This window comes from Aquarana catesbeiana, linkage group LG10 (assembly GCF_042186555.1).
Source record: "Aquarana catesbeiana isolate 2022-GZ linkage group LG10, ASM4218655v1, whole genome shotgun sequence".
NCBI classification, from domain to species: Eukaryota; Metazoa; Chordata; class Amphibia; order Anura; family Ranidae; genus Aquarana; species Aquarana catesbeiana.
Window position 1 is genome coordinate 240071380 of NC_133333.1, and position 26331 is coordinate 240097710.

A 26331-nucleotide genomic window follows, 5' to 3' on the forward strand; every position below is an offset into this window, starting at 1 on the left:
TAACTGCTGAATAATTAGTGTTGTCCCTTAACCAGCCATTAATCTTTTTCATTTTCTTGTTGATTAGAACAGGATGGGGGAACCCAATTCGATTCTAGATTTGGAACACAGACTGGACTTCATTTGGACATGAAGCGTCCTCTTATCTCATTATCTGTTTCTTACAGGAGTGTCCCACAGGATTTCTGAGCCTGGAGTCTGGGTGGGCCTGCAGGCCGTGTCCTCATGGATTCTCTTGTGACCCTGCCACTGGTTATTTGAGTCCCTGCACCCCCGGTCATTATTCTCGGGAAGGGGAACTAAACTGTTTGCCATGCCCAGATGGATTTGTTTGTCCTGATGGTCGAGATTGGAAGGTAAGCATTAATATATCGGAAATACAATGGCTTACCCTTACATATCAATATAAATCAACAAAATAACTATTACATTATATGCCAAGCAGGAATACTTCCAGTTAGAAAAGCATAGCTCCCAACTGTCCCTGATTTCGAGGAGCTGTCCCTGATTTGGAGCAATGTCCCTCTGTCCCTCATTATTCCTCATTTGCCCCTCATTTTTTGGTCTGATCTATATATTTGTATATAAAATGCACTTTTTGTCTTTCAAAAAGCATTTCCCAGTGCTAAACCTTTAATCCAATTTCTAAATTGCTGCATTTGTAAGTTTAAAAAGACAATATAAAGTAATAGTAAAGGTAAAAAGAAAGCACTTGTGGGTTTACCTAATCATTTTTTGTAGAGTTCCCTTTTAAGGGGTCGTGACAGGGTGTGTGTCCTATGCCCCTACATACCTTTTGCTAATAGGTGTCCCTCATTCTCATCTCAAAAAGTTGGGAGGTATGAGAAATGTACAAAAGATTTTTGTTATTGCTTGTAGCAATATATTATATTCCTTCTATTTGGTTCAAAAATGAAAAGCAATCATTAAATACCACAGCCGCCCATGGGAATATAAACAGAACAATAAATCAAGCCGTGATCATAAAGAATGAAAACTCCCATCAAAAAATGTTTTATCCTTAGCTTAGGAAAGCGGATTTACTCCCAAAGATCTGAGTTCACGTTGAAGACTTTATGAAATGTCCAAATGCTCTACTTGGAGGAAAAACCCAGGATTATAGGCAACATCTTCCTAACCTGGATGCAACTGATAAGGAGGTAATTTACTCAGGGCAATACGAAAAAAAACAGTCACTTCCAGCACTAAGGGGTCTTCCGAAGTAGAGGGCAACAGGGAAATTGGTAAAATGGTGTCCCAAGACTGGGTGGATGTTGCCTTCCTCAGATGGGGTAATCTGATGGAAACTACAAGAAACTACGCCTTTGTCAGAAACCATGAAATCAGGCAGAGACAGACGTACAGTTAAATCACACTTGTTTAAGTAAAAAGAACAAACGTAGTCAAAACATAGCCAAAGTTCAGTAACCAGAACAGATAGTCAGCCAAGCCAGAAGTCAGGGATCACTGTAGTAGAACAGCAAGCAGGATCTGCAGCCAGAAGGGATGTCAGCAAAGCAAGTCTTGAACAGAACTGCAGGAGGTAGTTTCTGTGATGTTGACCAAGGCAAAGGCAGAGATTCTCTGGACTGGACGGCTTAAGTAGGCAGGACTGACGAGCAGGATATTATCAACAGCTGAGTAACTGTGGAGAGATAGGAGCTGGCAATTTGCGGACAGCTGAGCAGCCAGCTCTGAGAAGGAAGGGCTGAGCCCAGAGCTGACAGCCTTCCATTTTGTTATCCTAATAGACCCACATAGGCAACTTCAAAGAAAACAGTCCCAACGAAGTAATTCACATAAACCGTTCAAAAGTGTCTAACAATGAAGATATTAACGCTGGTGGTAAATCCAAACAAAACCGTATGTCCAGAAGAGAGACCTAACTTTATCTAAATGTCAATGGTATCCACAGAGCTACCATATATAGGAATCACTTTATCAATACTGAGTGTTCACCACTATATGACCAAACAACCAGTTATTAGGTGTATGAACAGGATCGCTAAGGATCCAAAACACACTCAGTATACCTTGCAGATAAGTTCTATGTCACTTCTGTTGATAATTGATAAAATTCATGTGTAGGCTTATACCAGTGTTTTACAACCATTTTTTAGTCAAGGCACCCTTTAGAACTGTGCACAGTCCTAGGGCACACCAGTCCGAGGGCTCCTTCACACCAGGGGGTGCGTTTGAGTGTGCTTTTTTTCATGTTCATGCACGTCACATTTTTATTGAGCGCAAACATACACACATTTGCTTAGATGGGGGTGTCCTTAAACAATAATGGCACCTGCCTGCAACTGCAAAAGGCAGCACATTTTTGTGTTACCTCACTGCACCTGGTGTGAGGAAGCCCTAAAATGTAGTCTGTCAGCTTAGATTGTAACTCTCCTGCCTTCAAATCCTCCCTTCCAGCACCCCCCCCCAATTCCCCCTCCAGATCCCCCCTCCTAGCACAACCCCCCCCCCCCCATTCCTTCTCCTACCACAAACCCCTTCCCCAAATCCCCCTTTCTAGCACAAAGACCCCTGCTGCCACATCCCCGCTCCTAGCATGAACCCTGCTCCAAGCCCCCCATCCCCTCTCCTAGCACAACCCCCCCAAATCCCCCCCCCCTTAGCACAAACCCCCCAAATCCCCCCTCTTAGCACAACCCCCCCCCCCTCAAATCCCCCTCCTAGCACAAATCCCCCATGAAATCCCCCTCCTAGCACAAACCCCCGCTGCTCCCAAATCCCCACTTCAAGCACAAACCCCACTTCACCATCCCCTCTCCCAGCACAATCCCCTCATCCTCCCCCCAAATCCCCCCTCTCAGCATAATTCCCCCCCCCCAAATCCGCCCTCCACTCCCTCCTTCCTCCGCTCCCACCTGATATTTCTGCTGCCTACACAGGAGCAGTGTGCGGAGGAGACCAGGGCAGTAGCTGAATCTTGCACATAGAGATGAGAGTGCTTTTTTGTGTTAACTTTCATGCGCTGCGACTCTGCAAGGAGAGAGAGTGAACACAGCCCACACGCCTCTTTCCACCTCCCTGCAGGTATGTGAACAGTTATGTGAACTATTGCCGGCAAAGCAGAAAGCTGTAGTGCCGCCCGACATGTCCTTAACAACCGATGACATTATTGGTTGTTAGGACACCGGTGGGTGGCCTGCGCAGATTTCTACTTTGCTAACAATAGTTCACATAACTGTTCACATAGTTCACATAGCTGTTCGTATGGCTGCAGGGAGGAGGAGAGAGGGGTGTGGGCTGTGCTCACTCTCTCCTCAGAGAGTCGCAGAGCAGAGGAGTTAACACAAAGTAGCGCTTAGACCAGGATGTGGCCGCAGCATCCCTGAGGACTCTTTGTAGCACCCCGGTTGAAAAACCCTGGCTTATACACCACCCAAATGTCTGTGAGAAACTGTGTGCTAGCCGCCGTCTTATTGAACCCAAATTGAGGAGGTATGCAGAAGTTGTCGTAGGGAATTGCCCTTGGGACGTGATCCCAGGTGAGGGTAACTTCAAAAATTCACTTTGAATATATCGAAGATAGAACTTTAAGCAAAGAAAAATCACATAAGAAGATCTATAAAAACCAAACTGGTGTGAACACCGCATGGAATACAACGCGTTTCGTCACCGCATAGATAGATTTTCTCTGGCAGTGCAGTGAAAAACAATCCCATACAGGGGAATATATGGACCAAAATTGGGCCCAAACATTCTGGGGATGCCAAAGACATCACTTCCAGTTCTGGAAAGAAATCCAGGCTGGAAGAGATGTTGTACCAGAAACAAAATCAAACATTTTTTTGTAAAGAGCTATAATGGATTATGTATTTTAGTTATGCATAACTGTGGGATAGCACTATTTTCTCACTTCCCAGTTCCTCAAGTGTTGTTTAAATTTTGCAAGGTTTTTGTTTGGGAAGTTCTGTGGATCCTAGTATATACAGGTCATTTCAAGGGGCCACCACCAATATGAGGACTTTAAAGCCACTTCTATTAAATAATAATTCATTTTAAGACTCAGAATTAATCCACACAATTTTTGGTTTAGTCAGTATAAACTGACCTATTTCACTTTTTGCAAATATAAATCTATACATTGCAGTAATTTCCTGTAAATACGGGTAATTTATTATATACTCAAGACTAAATAAACCTGCAAAGGAAGACCGTTTGACACTTTTTGAATAGGAGAAGCTCAGCACAAATCTGGTTTTCCAGAGTGTTGTGCCCATTACAATTATTGAACATTACTATGAATTGGCATATGTTGATTTTTTTTTTCACCTAACAAAAATCTAGTATGATGCATTGTGGGGCTTCGCCAGCTCACACTTTGCTTGTTCTTGCAGTAAATGCTTCTAAATTCAATCACAATTCTACAAATGAAACAAGTGAACTGCAAACATTACAAAATGGGGGGGGGGGGGGGGGGTTATTAAAGCCACTGCACCACTTTTTCTGGTGTTAATCCTGCTTGGCAATGTATTGTGACAAAGTCATGAAGCATGTGTGAGATATTTGGTTCTGACAGCGACTTAAAAGCAAATACCGACACTTCGTATCTGATGAAAGTGTAGCTAATTAAGAATAACTCTCTTTTGGGGTATAGAGAGAGGAAGTGGCGCACACAGAGTTATCAAAAGTGCCTCATGTCCATTTTAAATGTGGCGCATTATGCACCAAATTCAAGTACAAGTTCTAGACAGGTATATGAATTTGGCACATTCTGCACCACTTTTAGAATGCATGAGAGATACTTTCGCAAAATCTGGCTGCGCCATTGTTGATGAATTCCAGTGAGTGTGTTATCAGTAGGAACTGTGAAATCGGATTAAACAGTTTCCGCCCGTGCTATAGCCGAATGACGGCTACGGCGTGGGCTTCCAGTGTCGGGAGGGCGTCAATAGAGGGTCAAGAACAGGGTAAAGAGCCAATCACAGCAGGCCCTTTACCACGTGATCCGCTGTCAGCCAATGACGGCTGATCAGGAAGTAAACAGAAGCCGGTTATCAGCTTTTTTTCACCTCACAATCAGCGTGAGGAGAAAAGAATAAAGCCGGTAACTGGCTTCTGTTACAGGAACATCGGTCTCTATCAGTGCCCACGAGTGCCACCTTTCAGTGCCAATCAGTGCCCACAAACGCCACCTTTCAGTGCCCACCAGTGGCACCTTTCAGTGCTGCCAATCAGTTCCCATCAGTGCCACCTGTCAGTGCTACCAATCAGTGCCTCTTTATCAGTGTCACCTACCAGTGCCCAACAGTGCCAGCTATCAGTGCCCATCATTGCCACCTATCAGCGCTCATCGGTGCTGCCTATCAATGCCACCTATCAGTGCCTCCTCATCAATGCCCACCAATGCTGCTTCATTAGTGCCCATCAGTGCAGCCTCATCAGTGCCCGTCAGTGTAGCCTCATCAGTGCCCGTCAGTGTAGCCTCATCCGTGCCCGTCAGTGCTGCCTCATCATTGCCACCTCATCAGTGCCCATCAGTGCAGCCTCATCAGTGCACATCAGTAAAGGAGAAAAAATTACCTGTTTGCAAAATTTTATAACAAACTATAAAAGAAAAAAAATTTCAATTTTCGTTTTTTTATTTCTCTAGCAAAAAATAAAAAACCTAGTAGTGAATAAATACCACCAAAAAAAGCTCTATTTGTGTGAAAAAAAAATGATAAAAATTTGTTTGGGTACAGTGTTGTATGACCGCGCAATTGTCATTCAAAGTGCAACAAGGCTGAAAGCTGAAAATTGGTCTGGGCAGGAAAGGAGTTTAAGTGCCCTGTAGGCAAGTGGTTAAATTTATGGAGGATTGCTCAATGCCAATGTGCCAACATCTCAAAGGAATCGACAACCTATCAGGGCTGGGCTCCTGCTACTTAACGAGCAGCTCTTTTCTTTCAGTGCTCAGAAGTTGCTCAGCTGTTGGTTAATTACCAGCCACTCATTACCACGGTGACTCACCTCGTTACCATTAACCTACCTCATTAGTCCAATCTACAGCCAGCCCCTTTTTGCTATTTAAGAAGCTTAGCTCATTTTCTTCTTGCCCTTGCGTGGTCTATGATCTCTAAGTGCATTCCTTCCTGTGCTCCGGTGTATAACTTGGCCAGGCTGACTTTCCTTCCCATTCCTGTTCCTGATTTTTGCTCCTGACTACACTGACTTCTGGTTTCCTGACCCAGCTCGTCTGATTACCCGCTCTTGCATCCTAACCCTGGCTTCTGTTTCCCGAACTGTGTTATTTCTGCCATTTCATTAAAGGTGTGATTTTAACTGCACTTTCTGTCTCCATCTGGTTTATGGTTCCTGACACAACCTCCACAACAATGTATATAGCAGAGACTTTTAAAGGCACATTGTGACAGTGCAAGGCCCTGCCACTGTGAAAATGTAGGAGAAAAGGACACAGGATTTGTATTGAGGGTAAATGCAAAGTTCCAGACTATCATTTCTGAGCAGGGAATGCTGCTGTGGTTTTGTTTTTCTCTGGATTCTGTAGTCCCAGATCGGGGCCTGGAGCTTGAAGGTTTCAAAGTGTATTGGGTGGGAATGTACCTTCAATCTTGTGTCTGGATTTTACCAGGTGCCCCCCATCCATGCGTCCGGCTCAGGTGTGCAGGTTCATTATTTATCATTTACTCAAGTCTGAGAATAGCTCAGGGTTTCCAGGAGATAGCACCCTGTTTGAAGACAGAAGGTTTCACTTAAGGGTTAGAGGAGCCTCAACCAGGCGTCAAGAGACAGGAGTTCTCACCTAGGGGTCAGAGGAGCCCCAGCCAGTTCCAGGAGACAGGAGGTGTCATTTCAGGAGTCAGGTGGGCTCCTATCAGGGTGTCAGGATAACCCCTAGTCAGGAGTGGGCCGTGCAGCAAGACACTGTGACTAAAGTCTAAGAGAGCCACGTGAACCAGGAGAGCTGGACAATACAGTCAGAAGGGCTGGTAAGAAGAGAAGCTGTGCTGCTGACAAGGGAGCCAGGTGCCTCCACATTTTCAGTTGTCTGTTCATGTTGATGTGGAAAATCCACTGCGTTGGCAACTGATGTTATGTGAACTTTCCATTCTGTTTAATAAAAGTGGGCTGCAATGCCTCAAAATACATTTTGGACTGTCACAACCCGTTGGAAAAGCACTATCACACGAGTATAATCTCCCCAATACCACAATATGTACAATGAATGTAGTAACAGTATGGAAAAAAAAATAAGTTTAAAATTGCACTTTCATTATTCATCAATAATAAAAACATGCATCATGGCCAGTTCAGCATTGAAAATCCACACAATATACTACTATTATTTCTTCTAAATCACATAGATTATAAATGTCTCTCGCTAAGAGGTGATGGGATTCACATGACCCTTTCCTTGTGAATCCTGTCATGTCTTTGTGAGAGCTATTTATAATCTATGTGATATGGAAAAGATTATAGTGGTATATAGTATGGATTTTCAATGCTGAACTGGCCATGATGCATGTTTTTATTATTATTGAATAAAAGCAATGTGATTTTAACCTCAACCTTATTTTTTCATATTGTTACCACATTCATTGTACATTTGACTTTAAATGTCTCTGCTATATACAGTATCTCACAAAAGTGAGTACACCCCTCACATTTTTGTAAATATTTTATTATATCTTTTCATGTGACAACACTGAAGAAATGACACTTTGCTACAATGTAAAGTAGTGAGTGCACAGCTTGTATAACAGTGTAAATTTGCTGTCCTCTCAAAATAACTCAACACACAGCCATTAATGTCTAAACCGCTGGCAACAAAAGTGAGTACACCCCTAAGTGAAAATGTCCAAATAGGGCCGAACTAGCCATTTTTCCTCCCCGGTGTCATGTGACTCATTAGTGTTACAAGGTCTCAGGTGTGAATGGGGTGCAGGTGTGTTAATTTTGGTGTTATTGCTCTCACTCTCTCATACTGGTCACTGGAAGTTCAACATGGCACCTCATGGCAAAGAACTTTCTGAGGATCTGAAAAAAAGAATTGTTGCTCTACATAAAGATGGCCTAGGCCAGTGATGGCGAACCTTGGCACCCCAGATGTTTTGGAACTACATTTCCCATGATGCTCTACTGCACTGCAGAGTGCATGAGCATCATGGGAAATGTAGTTCCAAAACATCTGGGGTGCCAAGGTTCGCCATCACTGGCCTAGGCTATAAGAAGATTGAAAAGACCCTGAAACTGAGCTGCAGCACGTGGGCCAAGACCATTCAGTGGTTTAACAGGACAGGTTCCACTCAGAACAGGCCTCGCCATGGTCGACCAAAGAAGTTGAGTGCACGTGCTCAGGGTCATATCCAAAGGTTGTCTTTGAGAAATAGACGTATGAGTGCTGCCAGCATTGCTGCAGAGTTTGAAGGGGTGGGGGGTTCAGCCTGTCGGTGCTCAGACCATACGCCGCACACTTAAATAAATTGGTCTGCATGGCTGTCGTCCCAGAAGGAAGCCTCTTCTAAAGATGAAGAGCCCGCAAACAGTTTGCTGAAGACAAGCAGACTAAGGACATGGATTACTGGAACCATGTCCTGTGGTCTGATTAGACCAAGATAAACTTATTTGGTTCAGATGGTGTCAAGCGTGTGTAGCGGCAGCCAGGTGAGGAGTACAAAGACAAGTGTATTTTGCCTACAGTCAAGCATGGTGGTGGGAGTGTCATGATCTGGGGCTGCATGAGTGCTGCCGGCACTGGAGAGCTACAGTTCATTGAAGGAACCATGAATCCATGTACTGTGACATACTGAAGCAGAGCATGATCCTCTCCCTTCGGAGACTGGGCTGCAGGGCAGTATTCCAACATGATAGCGACCCAAAACATACCCCAAGACAACCACTGCCTTGCTAAAGAAGCTGAGGGTAAGACCCCTTTCATACTGAGGTGCTCTTCAGGCATTTTAGCGCAAAAAATAGCCCCTGTAAAATGTCAGAAAAGCGCCTCTCAAGCCACACTGGGGCACTGTGCTTGCAGGATGGGAAAAAAAGTTCTGCAAGCAGCATCTTTGGGGCTGTGCGGGAGCGGTGTATACACTGCTCCTCCACCGCCCCTAACCATTGAAATGAATGGGCACCGCTGCCAAAGCGCTTTTCGGGTGCTATTAACCCTTTCCTCGCCCACTATCGGGGGTTTAAAAGCACCCCGCTAGTGGCTGAATAGCTTCGCTATAACAGTGTTAAAGCGCTGCTAAAACTAGCGGCGCTTTACCGCTAACACCCAGACTGCCCCAGTGTGAAAGGGGTCTTAAGGTGATGTTCTGGCCAAGCATCTCTCCAGACCTAAACCCTATTGAGCATCTGTGGGACATCCTCAAACGGAAGGTGGAGGAGCGCAAGGTCTCTAACATCAACCAGCTCCGTGATGTCGTCATGGAGGAGTGGAAGAGGACTCCAGTGGTAACCTGTGAAGCTCTGGTGAACTCCATGCCCAAGTGGGTTAAGGCAGTGCTGAAAAATAATGGTGACCACACAAAATATTGACACTTTGGACCTATTTTGGACATTTTCGCTTAGGGGTGTACTCACTTTTGTTGCCAGCGGTTTAGACATTAATGTCTGTGTGTTGAGTTATTTTGAGGGGACAGCAAATTGACACTGTTATACAAGCTGTACACTCACTACTTACATTGTAGCAAAGTTTCATTTCTTCAGTGTTGTCACATGAAAAGATAGAATAAAATATTTACAAAAATGTGAGGGGTATATTCACTTTTGTGAGATACTGTACATGGCTGTGGAGGTTGTTAAAATCTGATTTAATATCTGGGCAAGAATTAGGTTTTTTTTTCTTTATTTGTGCTTTTTTTTTTATCAAACTCCTATGTAGTCAAATAATGTTTTAGTTGACTTTTGCCAACTTTGCCATTTTGCACAGTAGAAAAATCGCTCTTGACAATGATTCTTATACCCAAAAGATGAGTCGTATAAAAATACTTGGGAATAAAACCTGCAGTGCATTCAGAGAGAGAACTAGTACTGCGTGGTTTTACAGATTTATAATGACCAGGATTGATAATGTAGAATGACTCCGCATTATCTCAAGGTAGGCTTTATTGGTGATATACTCATAATGACAATGATTGTAACTACATTTCTGCAAAAAAAAGATGCATACTTTGCTGCATTTTAGGTAGTCCTTAAATTTGCATTGAGCATTCTTTCTCTCCAGTTGTGCCCTCCAGGTCAAGAGCCCGACCAGAACAATTCACGTTGCATTGACTGTCCTCCAGGCTTCTTCTCCACATGGACTTCACCAAGATGTCTGCCATGTCTCCCAGGTATCTTTTGCAGAATATACAAGCAGCGAGGCTTTTTATTACCTTCTAGTATTGACCATATTATATGTCGCAATGGTGGACTTTAGGAGTATGTCTGAAGCAGGGAATTCAGGTGTACCACAGCCAGGAAAGAGCCCTGTGCCAAACAAGCATTTGGTCAGTCCTTTTAAATAATTTTTGTTGCTCCCCTTAAGTGTCATTATTTATTTGGATGGAAAACATTCTAGCCTCTGCCCAGAAATATCTGCTTGGATATAACTGCCAACTTTTTACCTGTACACTACATCTCAGTGACATTAAAAGAACATTTGTGCAATCACTTATTACGACAATGTTTATATACAGTGGGGAAAGTAATTTTTTGATCCCCTGCAGATTTTGTACATTTGTAAATGGAAGAAATACAAAATAACCACGAATCACCCTTGGTCCGGAGCTCCATGCAAGATTTTGCCTCATGGGGTAAGGATGATCATGAGAAAAAAGAGGGATCAGCCTAGAACTACACAGGGGGGGGGAGCTTGTGAATGATCTCAAGGCAGTTGGGATCACAGTCACCAAACAAACCATTGGTAACATAATACGCCGCCATGGATTGAAATTCTGCAGCACCTGCAAGGTCCCCCTCCTCAAGAAGGCACATGTACAGGCCCGTTTGAAGTTTGCCAATGAACATCTAAATGATTCAGTGAACAATAGAGAAAGTACTGTGGTCACATGAGTCCAAAATTGAGCTCTTTAGCATTACCCCGACTCGCCGTGTTTGGAGGAAGAAAAATGCTGACTATGACCCTAAGAACACCATCCCTACAGTCAAGCCCAGAGGTAGAAACATGATGCTTTGGGGATGTTTCTCTGCTAAAGGTACAGGCTGACTTTGCTGCATTGAGGGGCCAATGGACGGGGGCCATGTATTGTAAAATCTTCAATGAGAACCTTCTTCCCTCAGTCAGAACACTGAAGATGGGTCATGGATAAGTCAAGCAAAGAAAGTGTTTCCACCGCTCAGGCTGACACTGACCCAGGTGTAAGTAGAAGTTTCAGAGCAGAAGAGCTCCAGGTGCTGGCTGAATGCTAGGCAAAGCAGGCTTGAATGGAGGAGAAGATTTGGATGCCGCACACCGGATGTAGTCAAAAAACTTCACTTTATTGAAAAAATGGGATCATCAAAATAACAAGACTGTCATGCAGAAAGTACAGGTAAGCTGACGCGTTTCGCACTCAGGACTGAGTGCTTACTCATAGCTATGAGTAAGCACTCAGTCCTGAGTGCGAAACGCGTCAGCTTACCTGTACTTTCTGCATGACAGTCTTGTTATTTTGATGATCCCATTTTTTCAGTAAAGTGAAGTTTTTTGACTACATCCGGTGTGCGGCATCCAAATCTTCTCCTCCTTTCATGGATAGGTCATACAGCATGACGATGACCCATACCGCCAAGTCAACAAAGTGGTGGCTCAAGAAGAAGCACATTGAGGTCATGGAGTGGCCTAGCCAGTCTCCAGACCTTAATCCTATAGAAAATTTATGGAGGAAGTTGAAACTTCGAGTTGCCAAGCGACTGCCAAGATTCCTTAAGGATTTAGAGATCTGTAAAGAAGAGTGGACTCCTGAAATGTGTGCAAACCTAATAACCAACTACAAGAAACGTTTTACCTCTGTTCTTGCCAACAGGGGTTTCTCCACCAAGTACCAAGTCATGTTTTGCTTGGGGATCAAATACTTATTTTACTCATTGAACTGCAACTCAATTTATAACATTTGTATCGTGTGTTTTACTGGATTTTTGGTTGATATTCTCTATCATTTACAATAGACCTGTGATAAAAATGATAGGCCCTTCATTTCTTTGTAAGTCGGAAAACTTACAAAATCTGCAGGGGATCAAATTATTTTCCCCACTGTAATTGGACTGTGCCACAGCTGGTAACCACCTAGATTAGAATTTTCTTCCTCTGCAGAGAAGTACAGATGACTGGTAGTAAGTGGGACAGCCTTCCTCCTTACTACTAACTTAGACTATCCATGCCCCAATAGGTGTTCTTGCCCTTTTGGATCCTTACATAGCAGAACAGACTTGACTTGAGTCACATGACTTGACTCGAGTCACATGACTTGACTCGAGTCACATGACTTGACTCGAGTCAGACTCGAGTCACCTGTGTGAGGACTTGCGACTTGCTTGACAAAATTAAATAAATGACTCAACTTGACTTTGACTTGTCACTAATGACTTGCGACTTGAATTTGACTTGGGCTATTTGACTTGCAATGACTTGGCACCACCAGTTCTGTGTCTTGGCCTAGGCAAAAGTCCCCCCCCCCCCCACAAAAGAAAGCTCCCCCCGAGTCCCGGCTTCGGGGTAGATCAGTATTTTGACTTTATTTGTGACTTGACCAAAATAAATGACTTTACTTGACTTGCTTGACTTCTAGCAGGGTCTCGACTTGACTTGCTTGCTTTTCGCCACAGTAACTAGGGACTTGCTTGTGACTTGAAGGTTAAGATTTGAGACTTGCTTGTGATTTGCACATGTGTGACTTACTCCCATCACTGATAACAGGGGTGTCCAGGATGCGGCCCAGAATGGCTATGAAAGCGGCCCAATACAAACTATATCCCACTCTTCACAATCACACCTTATTCATGTCATCAGATTTCAGCAGCACCTATATTTGTGAGCAACTGGTCTCCAAGATGAAGCACACGAAGGGCAAAATTAGAACCAAAATATCTGATAAGCACCTTGGGAATTGCTGCTACATACATTGAACCAGATATTGATGTGCTCTTTATCAAAAACAGTGTCAAATATCACACTGGTTTTATGTCACCTTCTTTTACTTTTATTTTAAAAAATAATATTATTATTTTTTTAAATAATAATATTATAATAATATAAAAATTAAATATTTTTTAAAATAATAATAATAATAATAATAATAAAATAATAATATTATTATTATTACAAAAAAAATAAGTTTTATTCCTCAGATTGGTTCTATATCAGTGATTTTTAACTTGTGATCTGCCCGACTTTTTCTGCTCATCATCTATCCTTATTGTTAGTGTATTTTATGCGTGGCCCAAAACAATTCCTCTTCTTCCAATGTGACCCAGCAAGGTCAAAAGGTTGGACACCCCTGCTTTATAGCAAGTAAGTCTGTTCTGGCATTCTGAATGTCCACCAACTAGCTTACAGCAAAGCATGGTGGATGAAGTGGTGGCAAACTTGTGGCACTGAGTATATCCTAATGCACCCTTTCTCTAGGGTTCCTCCAGAGATTGCTAGGGTTTCTTTCAACAGTGAGCAGTATACTAAAGCAAACCTTCTACTGACCACCAGTATAGGTGTTCCATCTCTACTGATGCCCACCAATATAAAGGGGCACCTATCCTACTAACCACCAAATCAAGGGAATCTTTTTTCTGATTTCCAATGCAGGGAGATGGTTTTATACTGACCACCAACATAAGGTGCATTTTTTATACTGATCCCCAATGTATAGGGCACGTTTCCGTTGACTATCCATGCGAAGGGGCATTTAACTGGCTACTAATGCAAGAGGGTATATTTTGCACTGACCACCAAAGTAAAGGGACACTACAATCTTCACTGTCTTCATATTTTCTCTGCGTATTATTATTTGTTTTGTTTAATGATTGTTGTGTAAAGGTTGTTTTATAGGAGGGGGAGTGTTAGGCCTTGTTTAGATTTGCAGTTGGGGGGGTGGCAAAAATGCATAGTTAAGCTACTTTTTTGCCACCCACCAAACACCTCCCCCATAAGCTGCAATAGTCAGCGGACGGGGATGCTTTGCTTTCCAACCCGACAAAAGCTACACATTCAAGTCAACAGGGAAGCAGCCGGCTTGTAGGTAAAAGTGAAATTAAAACAGGCAGTGAGGATGCATCGTATTGCTTCCTCACCACCTGTTAGTAGCCTATGAAGTGCCATCCAAACACGGATCGGGACTTCAGAGGCGAGGGAGATTTAGACGCATGTCTAAATCTACCCTTAAACAATTATCCTCACTGAGCTTTAAAGGATAAGTTTACCTTTCGTAACATGTTACTCCCATATTCAGGGTCTATTATGTTACGAATGAATCGTCCCCCGCACCTCCTTGATCCCTGCTGTGACAGCTAGCGGGGTTCTTCTCCCACCCTGCTACCTGTCACAATTTAAAAAAAACATGGCCGAGCTAGGCTCTGCCTGCCTAGCCGAGTCACCGATTGACAGGGCTCTGTGCATGGAAAACGACAAGACCTGGCAGCCTTTGCAGCTGTTGGCTTGTAGTTTTCATGCATGCTTCCTGTCAGATTGTATCTGCTTTCCGGTAAGGGATGTACAGGCACACACATACACTGACAGATCTGCCAGAGACTTGCATGGCACCAGCGATCTGAGCTGTAGGTAAAGTCATTTTTAGCATGATTTTCTTGAGACCCACAAATAAGGGTTCCTCCGGGGGTTGAAAGGCTGAAAAACACTGGGCTAGTGTAACTATCTGGATTTTTTGATCCTGTAACCTCTCGGCACAGCAGGACTCGGGCTAGGAGAGGGAGGCACAACATTTTAAAGCTAGTTCGTTAACACGCACCTACCTGTTGATAGGACAGTGGCCTTTTCTTGTCGGCACATGTGCATGCAGCAAAGCCTGATTGGCCCCTAGTGGACCCTCCCTCTCCCAGTGAGAATTCTGCTGTGCGGGGAAGTACAGGAGGCTGATTTAAAGTCAAATTCAGGTACTTCAGTGGCATTAAAGAGAAAAAAAAACAGATTTAATGACTTTTAACGGAGACATAACCGCAATAAGTGGTGTTTTTTTAATATCTGTGTGGAGTCCAGCTTTAGGTAATTTGTTCCAGAGGAGTGTGTCGGCTTTTTTCCAAATTTGTTTTCTCCCCATGCTAAAGGAATATAATGAGAAAATCAAGCGCTTGCTGAACCTGGCAAAGAGATAACGAAGTTGGTAATTAGGCCCTCTCATTAATAATGGAGCATACCTTCAGAGAAACACAAACTGACAGGAAAGAGAGAACAATGTAAAGAATTGAAAAGCTTCTCATTAAAACCTTTTCTTGGGACAACGCTAGTTAACTCTTTACCCACTGCAGTGCGATCCTCTAGCTCTTGTCTTGGGGGATGGGGGGTTCAGAAGAACACACTAGAAGAGCAAAGGAAACGTATACACGTTCCTCGTAGCCAATCAGACGTCAGCAATTGTTTTTAACCGGTGACAAGACAATGCTGCCGTAGAGCCTAAATGGTTGCCTTGAACACCACACGTGTATATCCATGTTATGTGGTAATTAGAATCATTGCTAGTGGAATGGAAGCAATTAGGGTTGTACTTATTGGGAGACATTCATTAAGAAAATTACTGACACTATTAAACTCAAAATTAGGTTGCTTCTCGTTTAGGAAAGTCTATATGACAGTTTTACTGCGTATTTGGTACCCCTGTACCCTGAATCTTGGAAAGCCAGCTGAGACAGGTTTGCACAGCTCTGACTTAGCACTGAAGAGGAGTCAGATTTTTACTGCAAACAGGCATTAAAGATGAAATTATCTGTATTGTATAATTACATTGGTCCAGCTTTGATTAGGCTAGATATGCATATCTCATACCCAAGGGGCCACTGGGAAAGCTGACAATCACTGTAGTAAATTGTGGATCTTCTGGGTCCTGTGCTGAGTTGCTTCCCCTGTGCGCACTGACCACAGGGGGTGACCATTCACAGAATGCCTTGAATTTTTGTCATTCTCTGATTGGATGTGACATCACCACCCCTCCTCTCCACCTCATCCAATCAGAGAACACTTTGTATTCATTGAAAAAAATCCAAGGCATTTAGTGAATAGCCCCAGTGCCAAGAGAGCGGCCACTTGTGGTCAGTGTACAGAGGACAAGCCACTCAGCACAGGACTTGGAAGATCACAACAATCACTGTAGTAGTGCTTACTACTGTAATGATTGTCGGCTACCACAACGGGCCCTTGGATATGAGACATGCTTATTTACATAGCTTAGTGTAAGTATGTAATTAAGATCATACCTGGAGTTCAACTTTAAGACATGCTCGGGGTCAGGTTTTTCTTAAAGCTATACCCGGACTTCAGCTTTAAATAGTGATCAAGATCAAGTTCTTCTTAAAGGTGTACATGGAGTTCGGCTTTGTAAACTGATCAGGTTCTTCTTAAAGCTGTACTCAGAGTTCAGCTTTAAGAAGTGGTCAGGTTGTTCTTATAGCTGTTCTTGGAGTTTAACTTTAAGAAGTGGTCAGGCTCTTCTAAAAGGTGTACCTGGAATTCAGCTTTAAGAAGTGGTCAGGGTCAGGTTCTTCTTAAAGCTTGGAGTTCAGCTTTAAGAAGTGCCACACCGGCTTGTGTAGTCATTTGAAAGATTTTCATTTGCAACTGCCAACGTATTTCAGGGGCTCAGCTCTGCCCCTTCATCAGGGCTAAAAACTATTAGGAGAGAGAAAATGGGTAGTCCACAAACCACCAAGGTAATATAAAAACAATCTTTTATTTGTACAAGAGTTAAAAACTGAAAACATGTAAACAAATGACATATATATGACAAGAAGTTCGACCATAGCTTGCTATATTATGTTTGATTCCAAACGCACTAACATCTTTTACATGTTTTGCCAAAGTGTCTTCTTCAGGAAGTATTTAAGTGCTGATAACATAACTAAATAGAGGAATGACTTGAAAGGTACCATTAGAAGCATAGGACTCCTGTGCAATTGGCTACGCAGCTGTCCCAGAGCTGTGTGAACCAGCTCTGTTGAGAGCCGGTCACAGTCTTCTGACATGCGAATTGCAATAGTGTGAACCCAGCCTTAAAAAAGTTACTTTCTTAGTCGATGCTTGAACCTTCTATACAATGCCTCCATTCCTGTAAGTTTTTAAATCCTATTGCCATATTTATACTTCCTCCACTCACCTATTTGGATAAGAACCGCCGCTAACTCCACCTGAAGAGCCTTCCCAGGCTTCGACAAAATGGTCGCTGGATGTCCAGCTTTTATGCTCCTTCTGCCCACCAGCCTGTGATGTCACAGTGGAGCACAGACAACCTAAGGGAGGAGAGAAGCCAGGCATGTGTGGTTCCCCGCTGTCCTCCCCTTGCTGGAACACACGTGTTGGCGGCACCTGTCCCTGTCCCCATGGGCCCCATTCATACTGTATATTTCCAGTAAGGCAAACCCTGACACTCCATGGCTCTTGGTAGATCAAAAGGAGATTGTACAATAAGATTGTAATGTGTATGGCCAACTTTATAGTAAATCTGTCTCATTGCTCCTTGTTATAATTGCCTTTCTGTGCGGCAGAATTGATAAATGCCCCCCATTGTGTTTTTGCGCAGGAAGTTATTGTCCATTTGCTGGTAAAATCCAAACAGTCATTGCACCCACTGGGTTTCTGAAGGACGGCAGTGGACAGATTAGTTCTTGTATATGCGACAATTGTCCGCCAACTCTGGGCATAGAAGATCTTCTTCGATCAGTTACATGCCACCGTGGTTATTATGTGTCTGCAGATCGTTCGGAGTGCAAGCTCTGCCCTCCAGGTAATTATTCTTACAGATTTCACATACCACAACATAATTTAACTGCAAATCTAATGATCTCCGCTGCCTGTAAACTGCAGAAAGAAAACGATGGAAGAGAAAGAATGATTGAGGATTGGGGGAAGAAGGGGGGGGGGACTTGGATAAGCTTCATCATTATGACTATGTCCACCCCCAGCACAGATAACTTTTATGAAGCTGCATGCCTCTGTACGCTATGATATTTTTCGGGCCCTTTATGTCACAGCATAATTGAAAGTAAAAACCCCATTGTGTGTGATCAGAGCGTATTACCTCTTCAAGAGAAGAGCTGCATAATTATAGTGCCAATGTTGGTAGCCTGAAATCGACTAACTACCGGTTCTGCTACCTGCCAATTAACTGTCCGCTATTCGCTGCTGCACAAAGCCCAGTTATTAATGAGCATGTTGCCCTCCTGTAAGCGTGCAGTACGGTTATTTTTTTTTCAATAAAAAGCCTCTATAATATACTTTCATTCAGCACATATTTAAATTATTGTTGTAATGATTACATGTACATTTTTAATGTTTTCTGTTCCCTATTTCCATCATTGTATTGAATTATAGCATAGTCGTTTCTCGTTCTATTGACTATCTGCACTTCACTGCTATTACACTCCAATCCAATAGAGATATGTTGTTTTTAGGCAGCCAGACCTGGCCAATCCTAACAAACAAGTACACAACCTCCTGCGCTTGAGAGTGGACCCCAGAGATAATAGTTGCTTCTATCTTTAACCTGGCTTTTAGCCAAATAGCACTTATAACTTTCCATAAATTTGTGTCAGTGTTGAATTGTAAGTGTTAACTTGCTGCACATTTTCAACTGGTAAGTTGTACACTTGCAGAGCACTTGAAGCACAAGTTCTAGTTGACACGTTTCCAATTTTTAGCAAATTTGTCTTTAGCAAGAGCAAAGTTGCAGTGGTGAGTCTACAGCAAGAGCTCTGCATGTCTTGAAAATTCAGTCACAGTGACCCCCTGTGGTGGGATGACTATGGCACAACATAACTGAACCAGAACTTGCAATAGACTTACAGAATGTTTGCAAAGAAAGTTGATCTGGAGTCATGCAATGCAGACTTGCTGCAATTGTGCAACTTGTGAAGCCAGGCAAGTCTAGCAATAGCTTAGTCATTTTCAAACTTGCAGCACAATTGCTTGCCCTCTTGGGATGCTGCCCTCTCAAGACCGGGGAAGTCTGCATATATACTAAAATCATAAAACAGTTCCTTCTGTTAAAAAAAAAAATAAATAAAAAATCATGAAACAAAACAGAGTGTGTACCAGCCTAGTGCATTATCCTCAAACTTGGTAAGTAATATACAGTACTCACAATCCAACAGGTACATCAAAGCTTGTTATAACACAAACATCTTCACATCTCATATTGGAACAATAGTAATACAACAGGCTAAGGTATCTCGAGGGACTTCTCTCTTCCTCAGAGCCAAACTCGCTCTGAGGAAGAGGGAAGTCCCTCAAAACGTGTTACTGTTGGCTTATTATTGTCCCGCTATGAGATGTGATGTATCAAGGACTTGAAGATGTTGTATTATAACAAGCTTTGATGTACCTGTCGGATTGTGAGTATTGTATATTACTTACCACTTTAACAATAAGTCCTGTTTTGAGAATAATGCACTAGGCTGGTGCGCCTTCGGTTTTGTTTTATGATTTTAGTCAGGCCTGACCGGTAGACTCGAAAATGAGAAAGAGAAACAGTAAGGGCCGGTTCACACCAGATAAGGCACAACCATAATGCAGCACTACTTAGCAGAAAGCACAGCCTGCATGAGTAATGAGCATCTATGGCCAATTAGTGTACTGTAGCCAGAAACATAAGCATTGCACCATTAGGGCACATTGGTAAGATTACTTATATTAAAGCTGAAATAATAATATTTCGTTTCGGAATTTCGTTTTCGTCCGAAAAATAAATTTATTTAGTTACTCCTGAAATTCGTTTTTATTTATTTCGTTTTTCGTTAAAAATGGCATTCGTCCGAAAATCCAAATTAAGGTCGAATCTGTCATTGTGGGCTTATGGTGTCTGTCGAATGTTCAAAGAAGATTCGACAGAGCAGCTAAACTGTACGACACCATATACTTTACCTGCTCCGTCGAATCTTCTTAGAACTTTCAACAGACACCATAAGCCAAAGTACGTGTGTACTCAGTTCTAGCTATTTTACTGCTCCTCCTCTTTGGTTACAATCAGCCTATAACATTCATCCTCATTATTTGTATTTATCTTTTTCCCCTACGTCGAATCTTTTCTCTCTATGTAGAATAATCTTGGACTAATAGAGTTAAGGTTAGGCACATTCGACCACAGGTTTGATGGACACAGATTGTTATTGTCATCATTATGTCTAATCTCCTATCTATATCAAACTGTTGTAGCAACGAAAACGAAAATAAAGCATTTGTTTATGTCGGATATTTCCTTTTTCGGATTCTGCACTTTTGTTATCGTTTGTTAAAACGATAACGAAAATACCTGAAATTCGGACGAAAATGCATTCGGACGAAAGCGAATGCACATGTCTAATATTAAATGAAATGTTTTTGTTATTAAATATAAAGGAGGTAACACTTACCTGAGCTACACAATAATATTACATAGAATTGTCACTTTCCTCTTCTAGCAGTCCTCGCCAGTACTGTAGGCTCCTCCTTTCTTGGGTTGCCTCCTGTGGAAACCTGGGTGCTAAGGAGGCACCTGTGTGATCCCGTCAGGCCCTGTGCTGAGCTATGTGCGTCCATAGACATGTCATGCTCCTGCTCCCTCCTTCCTAAAGTTGACTGCAGTAGGAGTGAAGGGGAGTGACACTGTTGGAGTGCTGGAGTAGTGACATGGAGCCAAATAAGTGTTTAAGGATGGGGAGATACGGGGTGAGGTTAGGACAGGTACTGGGGCATTTTTTACCTTAATGCAAAGAATGCATTAAATTATATGTAAGCCCACACCTTGTGAAACAAACCCATTCCATTTAAGGCCTAATTCACACTTATGCAGGTTGCAGTTTGCATATTGCAGGTGCATGTTGTGTTTTTCAATACATGTTTTTGATCCATTGAAGTCTATGGAACCAAAAACCAGAAAAAAAGTCCCTGGCCCTTTCCATAAAATGCACAGATGTGAACTACATCCATAGGAAACCATGTTAAATGAACTGTAAACTGAAAACACGCTAAAAAATGCATAGGTGTGAACCAGGCCTCAAATAGAAATGAAAGGTAAAACATTTGTGTGTTTATGTTTATATAAATACCCTTTTCCCTCTTTTTTTACAAGTGATCACATTCCCTCTGTTCTCAACTGCATAAATAGCTTAGAGAGCTGGGGGAGGAGAAACAGCAATGCACTGGTCTTCCCAATGAATAGCTGTTCAGGGGGGGCATGTGTCAGCACAAGTCTGATCATTGGAGGACAGGCAGGCTGAGTTCACAGCACAGCTAGCATGCTTTCTGAACGCACATTCAGTGCTGCTGGAGGGTTTGTAAAGGATCAAAGAGTGCGCCTGTCCACAGACTCCGTTGATAGGCTCACATTCATAAAAATGAATCAGTCTTGGATCAGCAGCTATCAAGCACCTGATGCTGATGTAACTGATTGAATTTGCTATGGATGTGGGATCCCTTGAAGACTGCCTGTGCTGACTATTCTATTCCTCCTCAATTTTGATGATGCTAGCTTCCAACAATATTTTTGGTTTAGGGCACCATCACCACCAACCAAGGCCCAATTTTTCTGCTCCTGTTTAACAGGGGCATGCAGTTACAATTTTTGATATAATATTTCAACACAGGGCCCGTTCCTGCGCCCAACAAGAGGGGTTACGGGGTCTGTGAGGGGTTACAGTGTTGTGGAACCACCACTCAAGGACCAATTTTTCTGCCCCTGTTTAACAGGGGCATGTCATTACAATTTTTGATATAATTTTGATATAAGATTTCACAGCAGGGCCCACTCCTGAGCCCACCAAGAGTAACTGTGAGGGCTTACAGTGTTCTGGTACCACCAACACCTAAGGCCCAATTTTCTGCAGAGTATATAGGGCAGGCCGTATAGTAGATATACTGCTTTTTAGAGTATATAGGGCCTGGGGGACCCCCACTCCATTTTTTTAAAAAAATTGGGTGCAGGGTTACCCTTAATATCCATACCAGACCTGAAGGGCCTTGTATGGATTTTGGGGAATGACATCCATGCCATTTTTTTTGTGGTATTTGTGATATTTTTATCTATATTGCCGAGATCCGACAATACAATATAACCGCGAGCAGTTTTAAATGACATTTTTTCCTTTAGAAATAAAATTTTGCTGTGGCACCGTTATAAATATGGGAAAGATGCACTACTTTAAAGGCCTACCAAGGACACCCCCCAGGCACGATATTTCATTTTTATTGTTTCACTTTAAGCATTACTAAAATCACTGCTCCCAAAAAAAACTGCAGTTTTTAAAACTTTTTTTGCATTGATTGTCCCCTGGGGCAGGACCCGGGTCCGCAAACACTGTTTATGGCAATAACTTGCATATAAGCCTTTAAAATTAGCACTTTTGTTTTTTCACGTTCGTGTCCCATAGACTTTAATGGTGTTCGCGTGTTTGAACAAATGTTTTGCCTGTTCGCATATTCTGCTGCAAACTGAACCATGGGGGTGTTCGGCTCATCCCTAATCAGGAATGTGAAATTTTGGGGTAAAAAACATCTAGACTTTAATACTACTTTAAAGCTTAATTCCAGGTATGGCTATTTTTGTATAGTTACATTGGTTCAGCTTAGGCCTATGTAACTATGTATGTGGCATACCTGTGGGATCCCCGTGGAGGAGGAAATCACTATAGTAGGCATTGCTGCTACAGTGATTGCCGCAGACTTCTGGGTCCTATGTCAAATGGCTTCCCTGCTGCTTAGTTGGACACAGGATGTTGCTCGCTTGGCACAGGTACCATTCACAAAACACTTTGCATTTTTTTCAACAAATGCAAAACCTTTGCTGATTGGAGAATGCAAAGAGGTGTGGAGGTGATGCCATGATATCCGCCACATCCATTCAGGGAATGCTTTGCATTCATTGAGTAAAAGGCAAAGTGTTTTCTGAATGGCGTCTGTGCCGAGTGGGCAACCTGTTGTGTTAGTAAGCATTAGAGCAGCTGCTCAGCATGGGACCCAGAAACCAATGGCAGTCGCTGTAGTAGCAGTGATTTCACAATTCCACCATTGGAGAGGCTCATACTTGTATGTTCCTACACAAAAATGGTCACTGATGCTGTGTATAAGTAATGGTTCTGCCACGTTCTAGTAAAGTTTATTGTAAATGTGTGTATAACAACTCGCTATTGTCCCCTTAAGGTCATTTCTGCTCTGATGGTTCCTCCATGACATCTTGTCCGACTGGCACATTCTCAGACAAGGAAGGACTGTCTCAGCAAAGTGAATGCACTCTCTGCCCTGCAGGTCAGATTACTATCTTTGTATCATTTCTAGGTATCCATTTTGGTGGTGCTGATCTAATGTTAGTGCTTATGCCAACAGGATACTACTGTCTAGAAGGAAGATCACACCCACCAGGACCAGAGTCATTGTGCCCAGCTGGCTTTTACTGTCCTATAGGGACTCGGGGTTCTCATGCCTATCCATGTCCAGCTGGAACCTACAATGATCAACTGGGACAAGGGCACAGAGGCAGCTGCCAGGTCTGCTCAGAGGGGCTGTTCTGCCAAGAGGGTAAAGTGCTTTTCTACTTATTTTCATTGCTCTGCTTCTGTAATCACCCCAGAAGTTTAAAAAAAGTAGTAGTGGACTTAGAGCAGTATTAGGTCCAAAAACAAAAATGTAATATATAGCAGCTCACCAATTCTTAAATGTAGTGGCTGCATTTGTTTTCTTCTTTTTTTTTTCTTTTTTTTTTCTTGTATTTTCACCTGGTGATCCTGCCAGTAAATCTGTTATTTTACAGTTTCCTTTAACAGGCCAAGCAGTCCATCTAAAGTGGCACTTAAAGAGAAGTGACAAACCATTTACCACTGACAGGGGTGCTGACAATGCAATTGTCAGCTTTTATTCATTCATGTAAAAACTTTATCCCTAAAGGAAAAAAAAAACATTCCCCTCTGGGCGATCTTTGTACATTGCAGGGATTTTAACAAACTTTGTTGCAGATTCCTACCATTTGTTATTCTGAAGAAATAGCTGTTTGTCTGTGGATGTGGTTTTATAATTATCAATCAGCTGCTGGGCTTGCAGGGTTCTAATGAAGTGGGAGGGTCTGCGGGAGGGCCTGCCTCCCCTTTACACATGATTTCCCTTTGAGAGTATCTCACCAAGCAAGGGATGCCCAAAATCCGACTTGTGTCTTAGTGCAGACTTCTGGGAAAATCAGCCAATCATACAAGCAAGAAATCACGTTTTCAGGGGGCGTTCTGTATACCATCTGTGTACAGAACCCTACCAGGTAGCCATATTGCATTGCATTTTACAGAAAATTACAGTGGCCACAGTTTGAAAAGGAAAGGGAAAGGGAATTTCAAGCATTCAAGTACAATATGACTTGAGTTGCAATTGTATACGCTATATATATATATAATTTTTTTTTTGCTAATTTATTTTCCCATGAATGTGGAGTAGTTACCCTTTAAAAGGTGTGAGTTGGAGTTCAACTTTATTTGTTAGTCAAGTCCATCTAAATCTGCTAGTGAATCTTATGCTACTTTTTCCACAGACTGACAATGCTGCTGTCCAAAGGTGTGCCCATTCCTCCTCCATCTAGAGTAGAGGCAGGAAGTGTGTTAGTGGCCAGATCAACAGGTGAAAATAAAGGAAACTAACACCATCACATTTAAAGCAGAACTAAACCCATCGTTTTAACAGTTTACATTCAAGACATGCCGTAAATGATAATTGCCACACTTGCAACTGAACTATCAAGCCATTAAATGGCTAGTGTCAACTCATAACTGATCACATGTGCAGCGCCATGGCAGCTGCAGATCAAACAGAGGCCAAGATGACAGTCTTCATGGTTGTAAAGGATAGGGGGATTTATTTCCCCTTAAGATTAGTAAGCTGCAACATACTTTTGTTTTTTGGGTGTAATACCACCCATAGTATCTGAATTCTGGTGCTAAATATAACTTACCAGGTATGTGCCACAACCCAAAATTTAGGGCTCAGCATCACCTAGTTGCACACTTATCTTAATAAAGCTGCTAAGCAGGCATGAGTTGAGGCGTGTTGGAATCTGACCTTGAACCTACCTGAGCTTTCCCACCAGGAAGCTGTCACTGTACACCTCCAATCATAAGTTCCAGAGTCATTCCGAGGCAGCTACAGAGCGGGGAATGCCTTGGGTACTTATGATCGGCGGTGTACATCTATCTGAGCCCGCACTGCCTGCAAATAGTTGATACAGTAAATTTGGGGGTTGCCCAGGGTCCAATCAATATTAAAGATGACCCTTTATCTATCTATCTATCTATCTATCTATCTATCTATCTATCTATCTATCTATCTATCTATCTATCTATCTATCTATGTTTTTCTACAGATCATATTGGACTTTTTTGGTCAGTTTGGTCCTAATGACTTTCTCTTGAAGCATTTTACTCTATTTGTGAATGTTGATTCTGTGACTTGTATTCCCCTTGTAGCTGTATTACCTGCAGTGTCCTTTCTTTTCATGCCACTTTGATGCTCTGATTGGCTTCTGGGCTTCCTTCAGGGTTTCAGTGCCATGCCACACACCTCTGTGCCAAAAAGGAACTTTTAGTCTTCATTATGGGACTATAGATATTCTTCAGCATAGCAAAAATGCAATGCACTGCGTATTACTGACACTGTGAAAGTGTACAAGCAAATGCCACGGTGAGGGGTGTATGGCAAGGAAGCTACAGCATGTCTTCAAATGACTGCTATGGTGGGAAATTTGACTGATTTAGTAAACTACTTTAGCTGAAATGCACATCAATTTTTTTTCTTCTTCTGCAATTTACACTTTTCCGCATTGTAAAGCTGTATATGCTCTCCATGAAGAGGGTAAACAATGAGTTCCTCTGTGTAACTTGCCATTTTATTCATCAATCTGTAGCAGATGTGGTTGATCCTCCCACGCCTGTTCAGTCATCAGTCAGACATAAGCAGCTGTATATTAGGCATAAGACAGAGATACTCTTGTTTTTCCAGTCTTTATTGGTGTAGCACCCTCCTGATTAGGTTGTTAGTGGGTTAGGTAAACTGAGTTCTTATGGGACTTCTATAGTCAGTGGAGCAGCTTGTGATTACTTTGGGCCACTCCGGTCTCTGCAGGCTGCAGGTTTGATTGCTTCCCCCTGTCTTCTGGAGGCTTCCAGAATGTAGCGGGTGAGAGACTCAAATGTGCAGCCTAAATATTTACATGGCTCTAGCCAATCCCT

The 26331-nt window shown here is 42.6% G+C and overlaps 1 protein-coding gene across 1 annotated transcript in view; it reads left to right on the forward strand.

Moving 5' to 3' along the window:
- LOC141111320 (uncharacterized) overlaps positions 1-26331 on the forward strand; it is a 71633-nt gene that overhangs the window by 29719 nt on the left and 15583 nt on the right. Inside the window, exons 3-7 of the mRNA XM_073603507.1 lie at positions 168-356; positions 10190-10298; positions 17682-17885; positions 23273-23377; positions 23456-23647. Of these exons, the coding sequence (XP_073459608.1) occupies positions 23299-23377; positions 23456-23647 (271 nt within the window). The 5' untranslated portion in view covers positions 168-356; positions 10190-10298; positions 17682-17885; positions 23273-23298. The remainder of the gene's footprint in view (positions 1-167; positions 357-10189; positions 10299-17681; positions 17886-23272; positions 23378-23455; positions 23648-26331) is intronic.